The sequence below is a fragment of the Rhea pennata genome, chromosome 4, assembly GCF_028389875.1.
Source record: "Rhea pennata isolate bPtePen1 chromosome 4, bPtePen1.pri, whole genome shotgun sequence".
Taxonomy (NCBI): domain Eukaryota; kingdom Metazoa; phylum Chordata; class Aves; order Rheiformes; family Rheidae; genus Rhea; species Rhea pennata.
Genome location: NC_084666.1, coordinates 64,789,122 through 64,800,968, shown reverse-complemented (window position 1 = coordinate 64,800,968; position 11,847 = coordinate 64,789,122). Strand labels below are relative to the sequence as shown.

At 36.7% G+C, this 11,847-nt stretch overlaps 1 protein-coding gene across 3 annotated transcripts in view; it reads right to left on the bottom strand.

Moving 5' to 3' along the window:
• Positions 1 to 238: 238 nt before the first annotated feature.
• TBCK (TBC1 domain containing kinase) overlaps positions 239 to 11,847 on the bottom strand; it is a 105,199-nt gene continuing 93,590 nt past the window's right edge. For all 3 annotated transcript variants that reach the window (XM_062574904.1, XM_062574906.1, XM_062574907.1), the window contains 2 exons: positions 11,119 to 11,278; positions 239 to 909 (listed from right to left, as the gene is read on the bottom strand). In XM_062574904.1, coding sequence (XP_062430888.1) covers positions 799 to 909; positions 11,119 to 11,278 — 271 coding nt within the window. In that variant the 3' untranslated portion in view covers positions 239 to 798. The remainder of the gene's footprint in view (positions 910 to 11,118; positions 11,279 to 11,847) is intronic.

Genomic DNA, 11,847 nt, shown 5'->3' with positions numbered 1-11,847 from the left:
CGATTCTTTTAAAAGCACGAACTTCTAACGCGGATAGACACTATTTCTGGAATAACTAATCTTTTGTCACAACCCGAAGCATTGTCAAATTCTAACTCTCTGGTATAAGTAATTGTTTCAGAAATTGTTGGCTTTGCTGTGTTTGAGGAAATAGAATGTTAAATTCACACAAGAGTAGGTCTTCTCTTCTCTGCAAATGATACCATTTGGATTTACTTAGCAGCAGCTCTTACAGTGATTTCTAATCCAGGACATCTTTATTTCCAATCCAGACCAAAAAATGATTTCTCAAAAACAAAGTGGATCACACGATACAACAATTATTCTTTAAAATATTAGAGAAAACACGTTTTCCTTGTTTGATACACAGGATACAGTTTCAGCTTGTTACTTTCAAATTCACAGTAAAAGATTTTGAAGAAATAATTTATCTAGTGCAGCTTAGAGTCATCAAGTACCAGCTTATTTGGTTTTGTAGAAATACTCTAAGCTACCAGATATCAGATGAGTTACTCTGACTTTGTGTGTTCAAACTTGCTCAACCAGTTGCGCACTTCACTGTTGAAAGAAGTTTCTTAGAAGATTTGAAGCTTCACATTTTTCATCTGTTTCAACTAAAGTTCTGTATCAAAGAATACAAAACTTCTTGCTCTAGAGCTGCAGGGAAAGACACTGATCAGCTGGATAGCTTGTATAGTGGAGATGTCATAATGCCCTTTGGGTTCATATCTATATATTCACGCTGTACTGAAAAAAAATTCCCTGTTCAGACCTGCTGTCCTGATCATTTACAGTCACTTATATTTGTGGAGAAGGAACAGTGAGGAGACCAGTTGGCTTGATCTTGTTTATTCCTCCATCTAGGATGCAGACCCGTGGGTATTTGTTTTTCACTAGATGAGCTGCAAACTGAAACAGATACATCATTAGCACACTGCATATATAGTCCTTTGATCAAAATAACTTTTTATGGTAAGAAAATCAAGTTAAACAAAAGAAAAACTTACCAGCCACCAGAACAACTCTTTTTTTTGCACTTAGCCAAATACAGAAACCCAGGCCTGTATGATATAACAACTGGGAATGAATTTGTTTGTCATGAAAGTGTCACATTGATAACTTTAAATATTATTTATCTCTTTTTTGCCAGGTTTTTACCTCAAGCTAACATGATTATTTGATCTCAGAGTGCTAACTGGAACCCCTTTCAAACTGTGAAACAGCAGTTATTTTTCTCTGGGATAATTAATTCCCAGCTGTAGGTTTCCAAATGTGCAAGCATCACAGTTTGACAGTATTGGCATTCATTTACCTGTCAAATGTTTCTGTTGACTTTATTTCACAGACACAAGATCTGAATTCGGGCTCTAGTGTCTGTTCTCTTGCAAACTCTCTTTTATTTTAATCTGCCCATACACAGATTACACAGCACACACAACAATCCTTTAAAGCCTGTCTCCCCAGTTAATTCATCTCACAAATCAAACACAGGGATCCAGTCTCCACGTAGCAACCTAACACCTAACTTTAACACTCAGCTTCATGGAAAACAGCTACACTGATGAGGCCTACAAAGAAATTGTATTTTGTATATCACATCTCAAACTTACTTTCTAAATACTGACTGTAATATCTCCAAAATGAAGCCACTGAAATGGGTGAATTGGTATTTTTGGCTTATATTCCTTATTATCCATGACAGTAAAACAGATACTGAGGCAGAACAAGATGTATTACAGTATTACCTGATCAAGTATAAATAGTTTCTTTATCAGAGACAGGCAAAAATTCACAGTAGCAAAGTTTTAAATGTCTTCTATAGCTAGAAGTTTTTTTTCATAACGAAGGTATTTTTTTACATACACATGTAGTTAATTTCTGTACATCTGTATGTTGAAGTTACTGCATTCCATTCTCTGTGTTTCAAGATGGATTGGAAAAGGGAGTGAGCAACTAGTAAATGATCTGTGGATCTGTTGAGGCCAAATACGAAGTTAAATCAGAATAAGAAGTCACAACTAATCAGAGGACATTTTGGCTGTCAGGTCTGTTTCAGGTACTTGCCTAAGACCAAAAGCAAGCCTGATCATCGTTTCTTCCATTATTTTGGGTGGGTCAGTGAAGGATTCAAAGGATCACAGGGAATCCCTCCCATAATCGAAACAGTTAACAGTTAAGTTACAACAGTTGGTGTGACAGACCTAAATGCCATGCCTTTATAGAAGGTCTCTGATGCAGAGGTGGTATAATATGCACTCAGCTATCACTAGAAGAATCTGACTATCTCTTGCTCTAATCACAGTCCATAAACATATGGTATATACTGGAACAACAGAGAAAAAGAGTACTCAGCTGTGCGTTATTGTGAGCTACAAAAACATATATTCCTAGTGAAATACTCCTGCCAAACATTTCTACGCATCAGCCACTTCACAGTGGTCTCCACCTGTGACTAACGGAAAGTGCTCTACCTCGGACACCATCCAACGTTGCTCACAGCTGGGCAAAAATGGAAAATGACAACAAGCATTCAGACTGACAGGATGCAGTACATTATTTGCTGAGTACAATGCACCATGCACTGGTAGAGTGATTCTGCTCTATTGATAGTTTCATAATTCTGAGAATAAACTGTAAACTCTCTTCCAAGTTTTTGAATGCCCTAGCCTTAATGTAACTACTAGTCCATGTTATCAGAAAAAACAATTGCACCAAACAATTTCTTTGTATTTAGGGTTCAGACACTCTGTCCCACTGTATTTTAGAATTGCTTTAATAACCAAAGTATGGTTGGAAATAGATTCTTTACTGTATATGACAAGGGGCTCCTTTATAACCTTATGCTGAGGAATCTCTTGCTGCTTTTCTCACAAGGCATTCACAAAGCAAGATCTGAACAACCTGTGGCTGTTAGTAAACGGCAGGTAGAAAGCACAAGAGCACATGACAAGGCTATATACCGTGCTATGAATCTCTTTTCTTCAGTTGTCTCAAAACTGTCTGCAGCTGTCCAAGAAAGGCAGCAACTGCGGTTCAAAATATTGTGTCTAAACATCTCTTCAGGGAGAATCCAGTGAGCTGAGAAAGTACTACCTTTGGTACCTCACTACTGTGGGAAGTAGCTGGAAGCCAGAGGCCTATAAATTGTCACGAGCTGAAAGCTGTCATCAAACTCCAAATGCCAAACTCCAAGAACTTTGCAAATACCTCTGCCTTTAAAATACAAACTGGCTGCACACTGCAAAGAAGAGAAGAATCAAGGTTTAACTCTTACAGGATTTGATATGATTAAAGACATTCCTAGTTTTCCATCCAGTTTTCTGTATTATGTCACTGAATGAGGAAAATGTAACTTTTGATAAAGAACAGATTTAGAAAGAAGTCCTACTATTACACTCTTCCTAATGCTTTGACTTTTTATAGTTCTGGTATAGTGTATGTTTGTGTCTTCTTCCACATCTATCTTTCACAGATGAGAACATGAGCTTGTGCATCACATTTCTGAAACGTTCCCAACACCACCTGGTATCTTTCCCTGCCAAAATATACTGTATGAAGCTTAGCTTTTTCAAAACAGATGAAAGGGGCACATGCACTGCCGGAGGGACAAGGTAGAAAGGACTATTTGAAATAGTTACATGGACCCCTTCTTCCCCTGCCCCAATACAACCATCATTTATGTTCATCAGTATGTTAAATTTAAAAGAATCATTTTTTCCTCTTATCTAATGTTTCCTAAAAGGTTGGAAGAAATAGTCATCCAAAATGAGTAGAATTTCAAGCATTAAAAAATGCCCAAGGTTTTGTGCTGAATGATACCACTGAGCTTCTGCAGCAGAAAGTGACACCTCGGACTTCAAACATGGGCTGTATTTCCTTTACAAACGTAAAGCTACTAAGCTTTTTCCTTTCTGCCTCTGGTAATCTTTCCTCAAAATGTAGTCCCAGGAAAGTTAGGCTACTGTGTTTTTATCAGCATTTAGAGTTCAAACTGAATTTCTTCTTGCTACTTTAATAGCAAATATATATGAATGAATGAATATGTGAATGACTCGTTTAACTACTATTTTGCCATGGCTTTGGTGAAGGCTTTGGAAATGCTTTTGCTCTGCTATGTAATACATACATCAATTCCACATAAAAAAAATCCTTCCTGTTGAGTATAACTGAGACTGAAAACTGCAAATTGCATTTGAAAGCATTCAGTTAAGAATGTGTCATTCAGATACTTACAAAATCAGGCTTCTAAAGGACAGATGTAGTAAAGCAAATTCATTCCAAAATTTTGGCCAATATTCAACAGCTTACCCTGTATTGGCGTTGCTCTTTATATGGACAGACATAATAGGTCTGCTCCTTTAAGTATCAAGAACTGTAATAATCTGCACAGTTTAAAAGAGGAAATATTTGTCAATGGAGCTTCTATCAAAATATGTTTATACTACCCTTTTCCAAGCAATAAAATCACAGCTTTCAAGCGTGCTGACTATATTACACTAGGCACATCACACTTTCAGACTGTCTATGGCAGAGAGTCCAATAACACAACACAGCTTGAGCTGTGTCATTCCCAGCTCCCTTCAGGCAAGCTATAAGCATTGCTACCTTTACATTATTCACTTTCACAGACATTCCTGTGACAGGTAATAATTAAAGGACAAGCTGGGAGTTAAACAACAACAACATACTGTACCAAGAATACCATTAGGAAGTTCCGTCTGAACGTGAGGGGGGATTTCTTCCCTGTGAGAGTGACAGAGCACTGGACCAGGTTGCCCAGAGAGGTTGTGGAGTCTCCTTCTCTGGAGATCTTCAAGGCCTGCCTGGATGCAACCCTGTCTACCATGCTCTAGGTGACCCTGCTGAGCAGGGAGGTTGGACTAGATGATCTCCAGAGGTCCCTTCCAACCTTACAGATTCTGTGATTCTATGAAAAGAGATTGCTGTGATTGATGTTATCAGTGTATTAATGTACTACTATACACTGAAAGAATCAGAAGACAAAGAGGCACATTAGAAACTGGAAGAGAAGTCTTTACCAAACTTTGTAGTACTCATCCATTGTCACAAGTTGTTCCCCCCATCATTTGTAAATCAGTTGTAAAACTACACAAACCCCTCAGGGATGACGGCGGGCTTTTTTGCGGTATGATTTTGGCCAAGACTTAGCCGCTCTGAAAGCAAATCACAGTCGAGGTGATCAGTCTATATATACATAGATTTGTGTATATATACTTTTTTTTTTTTTTTTTTTTTTTAAAAAAAAAGAACTCTTTCCATATGTCACAAACCACACTGAAAAAAGATCAAGGATATTTTTAGACTTCTTATATTAAAAAAAAAAATAAGATAAATGAAATGTCACTCAAACATCAAGGTGAAAGACAGGCACTTAAAGTCTTTCTTATCAACAAAAACATTGCCTAAAAGTTACAGTATTAACATATATTGAAATGAAGTACTAGAGACAAGGAAGACAACTTTATGAAAAGATATGTCTTTTCCACACACAGACCTGTCAGAAAGGAATACTTTCTATTCCATCAGTATAAAAATATAGAAATAACTTAAAATACCTGTATGCAAAGATTGGAAAATAAGCCTCGACAAATGGATACTTAATAGCTGTGTTCAGAATACATTTTACTGAGAACAAAGTATGAGTGAACACTCAGATTTTCCTGACTGACAACTTATCACTTCCATTTTTCATTTCCTTAAAAATGTAGTATTAATTAAAAAAAAAAAAAAAATAGTTGAAAGCAAGTACTGGAAAAAATGTAATTTTAATTGTAGAGATTTGGCTCTTGCACCACAACTAATTTACACTGACCAAAACACATTCAATGCACTCAGTGCTGCTGAACTGATTTCTGAAATAAAAATGCAGAGTGCAAACCTATTTTACTTTTGACAGAACAGAAAATAAAAAAAAATGTTAATGATCAGAAATATATTTTTAAAAAGAAACATAATACAGTTGACTTGAGTATAAAGAAGAAAGCAAGAGTTTCTTAAACATTCCATCTTCCTCCCTCCCCAAAAGTATCTGAAATAATTTTGCTCCCTTTTTTTCCATTTTATCTTTAGGATATTTTAGCTTTTTCATAAAATTGTCTACAGACTGTCCTAGCTGCTGAAAAATGTTCAAAGAAATGCTCAGTAGCCCTTCCATAGCTTTGCACTTTTTTTTTTTTTTTAAACTAACAATATCCAAATTGGAGGCCCTTTCCATAACCATACAAGACTGCTAGTTGGGAAGCTGACAGCTGACCTCTCAGAAACCATCAGCTCTGAACTATTACTGAGGGCATGTTGACACTGCCAGCTTTGACCTGTTTCCTCTTGCACTCTAGGACCCAAGTCCTTGGACCCTTCATATAGCACACGTTCCCTCCTGCAGCAGTCAGCTCTCAACAGAAGTTAGTTCCCTCATTTCCCTTTCCTTTCTCTGGAGTTTCACTAGGCCCTTCTAAATGTGTTTCTCTTTAGAAACATGAGCAAATCTGCCCTTTAGCATTCTATGCAAAATCAAACCTTCAGACAAAACTTCATCTGTATCCATTAGTTAAGACAAACTTGTAACAAAAAATACAACATTAGCTTCTCTGGGAAAGATTTTTTATAAAATCTACAGAATCTGGCAACAAAATCATACAAATTCTGTGGGAACAGGACACTCTTACCTATGTGTCCTTTAAAATCTCAGCCTTCACAAAATAAGGACCATTATCAATATTTTGATAGTGGATCAAAAGAATTGGGAACAAGAATACAAACACAGGGAGCTGTGCATTACTTAAATGTTGCTTTGAACATGCATTCCACTGAAAAAACTTTTTAAGCTTTTAAAAATGTGATGACGAATGGATGGAGAAGTGACTTCAGTTTTATATTCTCCAGATTTTTTTTAAACAGCATTTTCACTCCTCTTTCACAGTTAAATTACACAGAAAAACAAAACAAAACCAAACCCAACAGAATGGTATTTTGTAAGTCAGCTGCTTGCTGTTTTTTCTCTTTATCCCACATTTTTTAGCAAAAACAGATTATGTCAATGAATTAGCACCTACATTTACAGAAAATGTTGTTTTCATATGGAAAAAAAAACATTTTTCCGGCTAGCAATATGTTACACAAAAAGAATGTTGAACATGCCCTCTTCTACTTGCCTGGAAAAGGGTCAAAAATATCTCACGGAAAACCTCAATTGCTTGTCTTTGCTTTGGAGATAATTTATATATTCTATATATTAGCTGCTTTGTGACAGACAAAATTAGTACTCTGCCTCAGTAATTTGCAGAAATGGTCTAGACAACGGATTTACATCAACAATAACTCATCTAGATTTAAAAAAAAGCAACATCAGAAGTTAGCACATTACAATTTTGAATTTACTACATTGCTATAAAGAGAGGTGGTCTTTTAAACTTTGACTTACAGTTTATGAACCTTCTCACCAAACTGAAATTGTGCCATTCCCAGAGTTATCTGTTTTTCCAAAGCAAAAATAAAATGTATTGTGTATTTTAACTCTGCTATAGTATTTAACTGAAAATAAAATTACTTGTATATTAAATAACTAGGGAAAGTGAAAAGATAGTAGGTTTCTTGCAAGCCACACCACTCAAACTAAGTGTATCATTGTCAAAACCAAATGCTGGAGCATGATTTAATATGAGCTAAGTTATTCCTCCTGTTCTAATTTCAGTCAACACTGCAGTAATACAGACAAAAAGCTGGAACTGGAAACAGATGTAGCTTAGCACCTTGAAGCTGCTTAGGGAAGGGAAAATGAAGAAATCTCACCCTTCCAAAAAACCCAAACCAAACCCCTTGCTAAATATGCACAATTATGATCTACCTTTGCACTCACTATGTCTCACACTTTGAAAATGAATGAAATCAAAAGATGCAGAGTTTAATGAGCACTGAAATGCTATTTGGTATTAAACAAAAAAGAAATTGCACTTGGCCATTCTCTGTCTATCTGACTGTAATATACACTCAACTGCCCATGCTATAATTTAAATGTTCCTTATCTATCCGTGGATGTGGGAAAGGGAATTTTAATTCACTTGAGAGGTGCTGCCACTTAATTTAGAAGTTGAAGATCAGAATAGAATCTGATTAACTCCAACATAATGCTTTTTATGTAACTGTTTCCTGCTGTTTTCAGAGACAAGTATCTGCTCTGGTAACAAATGCCCAGAATCCCCTAGGAGACAAAAGAGTAGAACAAAATTAGAACCAGGCTAAAGTAAGGAATATATTGCAGAACACAAGTGAGAGCCAGGCACCACCACTGATGCCAAGTACAAATTCCCCTTTGCAATACCATTATGCTGCTAATGGCATATTCAGTAAGGCACTCATACATCAGTAAATCTATTAATTTAACTTTCATGGTGAGTAAATTATATGGCTTAACAAGTAGGATTATTACCTTGTTTAAATTCTGTCCTAAGGAAGTGTTCACTTAGAGCCAGAGCAATACTAAAGTCTGTGGCACTGCTGGCTTCCTTTGCCTCCTGCTGGAACAGGATTTTACCGAGTTTTTGTTCTTCCCCCCCCCCCCCCCCCCGCCTCTCTCTTGCCCATGAAGTTCCAGACAGTGTTTTCTTTCCAATTTTAAGAAGTTTGAAGAGGGGGAAAAAAACTTCTCTCTACAAATCTGTTCAGCACATTCATCTTTGCTTGCTCCTTCCCCTCTTTTATTTTATTTTTTTAAATTATGCCAAGCAGGTTACTAATGCAAAATCTAATTGAAACGTTCAACCTCCCAAATGCAAATGGCCACATAAATCAAGCAGCATTTTTCACACTTCCCTCCCTCAGTCCTGCATAAATTAAAAATAAAAAAAAATCTAAAGGCACCAATCTTTTCTATATTTTTATTTGAGTAAATATTGGCCAACACTTCTGAAAAGTTCTCCTTTGTGAAAGGAAGTATTTGTTGCTAATTTCTTTTCAGTTGGAAGTATGTATCTCTGTTTAGAAAAGATACATTTTAAATGGGAGTATCATATAACATTTCTTTGCACAAAATTGTTTTTGTTTCTACATATTCTATTTTGCAATTTTTCATGTAACTAGACTGCTTAGTGAAATTTAAAAAGTAATAGCTATTGTTTTTGTCAAGCCCCAAGCTTCTAATTTTTGGATTGGTTAAGTTCATGAATATCTATAGGCAGTTCCATACAGCCATACAAAGTAAAACTGAAGTTGCCTTGCAAAACAAACCACAAAAGAAAGGAGCGCTAAGCTTTATCAACACAGTGAGACGAAGGTTGGTTTTGTCCGTACTGTAAGGGTGTGACAGAGATGGTGACTCCTACCAGTATTTAGGCTCCAGTATTCAATTAATTTCTGGCCAGACTGGTCGATCAAACATTTTGTTGCTATTTAAAACTCTGTACTTTTCAGTAAGGTTTTCAAGAACTGTAAAACAAATCAACAGGCAAAGCATCTCTCTCTCTCTCTGTCTTTTTTTTTAAAATGAAAAGCTACAGTGTTGACAATAACAGGTAAACCCAGAAAACATTGTCTCACTCAGCTGCAGAAAGGCTGAGCTTGAGGATATGGCAGCACCCTCTTAGGTGGCTGAAATGTTTGGATCTACTAAGTACACTGTAAGCTTTAAGTTTAGTAAATTAACGTTTCATGTACTGTGAAGACTTACAAGATGGCAGTAAAAGCTAAGACAAATTTGGATTTGCATAAAGTGTCACAGTGCTGTGGGAGAAAACCACTTAGCTGTGGTGTAATGCACAGCCCATATTGTAAAGCCCTTATCTTATCCTTCCAATGGAAACTTGTTTTAGGTTGTTTCTTCTGTTTTAGACATAATCCGTATATTGTTCCTTTGTTTCAGATACAACATTTCTGACTGGTCCTGAAAGACAGTTCCTGGAAAATGACTTGCTAACCTGAGGGATATCCCCCATGAAGACACTCATTAGCGAATACTAAGGCATTTTCTCTTCCCTTTCTCCATTCCCAGGTTAGTGATGGTAAAGCTCTTACTGAGACAAATTAGGATGTTCAGTGATTTAAAATGCAATTGTTGAAAGCTAGTGCATAACCCCCCATCAAACGCTTAAAGTGGCCATTAAATCATCCCCATTTGGCACTTAGCATTTAAGCATTTTGCATTTGTTCCTTTCAGGAGGGATTTATGTATTCAGCATTTAGTGAGCTACTTCGATTATTCACACTGATTGATTTCATACTGAAATACTTATAACAGGCCTACCCAAAGCTGATGCACAAACTTAAGATATTCACTCACTGAAACTATTTGAGATGGCTGCGCAGTCTGTTCTGTGCCATCACTTGTGTTGTCTAAATGATGTGACATATCAGAAGTTAATTTTCTAAAAGACGAAACATGGGTTAATGAAAGAAATGTCATACTACTTAAAACTCCCTATATGTATAAACTAAACACATCTATCAAACAGATGCTTCTATTAGCTGTCACATGAAGATCTTATAATTGTCCACAGCCCTTCACCAGCTTCCCTTCACCTCAGACGAAGAATGAAAAAAGAAATGCTTCTACTCGTTATTCTACTGGTTTACAACACCATAGAGCATTTACTTATGAAAACAGAGGCAAGTCTGAGTGCAGTTAGATGAGCTAAATGATGCTAAAAAATGAGGCAGTACACTGTTTCTTAGCAGGAGAGATATGAACTGTATCTTTTCTTTTTACTCTTCATAACAAACCTGCTTCTTTCCTACTTACCTTGTATATACTTCATAATGCTACAGAAAGTAAATTTAAAATCCATGCCATTTTTGAAAACTAGATCTGGCCAGACGTACTTAAGCACATTAGAAGTGCTGACGTCACTTTCACAACACACTCTAAGTATTTTGAAGTTGAAAAAAGCCATGTTAAATAATTTTATTTTAAAAGGTGAATTTTCTCAGATGTTGGACACTTGAAGGGAAATAGGTTTTTGTCCAAAAGCATAAACTAATAATTTTTTTTAATTCCTGTAGTGATTGCCAAAGTCTTTGTATGCTACTAACATGTGAAGTATCCTTCACAATTCAGTATCTGTGATGTATGTGCAAATATAAATGTACACGTTACAGCAACAGACTTACAGTAGCTGTGTTCTTCGCTGCATTTCCTACAATCACCACGACTCTTCCTTTAAAGCTCTGGAGCATGGCAGTAGCTGGGCACTGGACGAGATCCCCTTCTGCAGTAAATGCTGAACCAAATGGAATGTTGATGCTGCCAGAAATGTGGCCACGGTTAAAGCTTAAGGACTGTTAAGGGCATCTGAAAAGCACAGACATTTGGAGTATACACACAGCTATAATGGGTAGCCGAGTCGGAATACCATCCCTAAACATTACTGCAATACTGACAATTAAGCCTGAAGCCCACTTTGAGGAAAGATGATGGAACTTTCTACATTCTAGGGATTTTTTTTTTTAACACTATATAGTTTGAGTTCAAACAATCTGGTGAGCTTGGTCTCTATTTTCTTTTCTCCTCACTATTTACAGCAGAAAGCACATAAAATCAAAACAATCTCCTTTTCAGAAGTCTGCTCTTCCTCCTGGCTGATATAGCAGTGCTAGTCTCTTGTGCTAATGGATTTTGACAAACCTCAGCACATATGGAGAAAGCATCTTCTGACACTACGTAGATAAAAACAACAGAATGAAGATCTGTTGGTTTTAAAAGGGATGTAACCTGGCACAACAGGCACAGATGTGTAAAACAAAACAGTTGGAGCTGAAGACTCAGCCCCCCCCCCCCCCCCCCGTAAGTATTTCTGGGGAGTTTACTTCAATCAAATCCTAGTCTGTCTCCCAGGAACT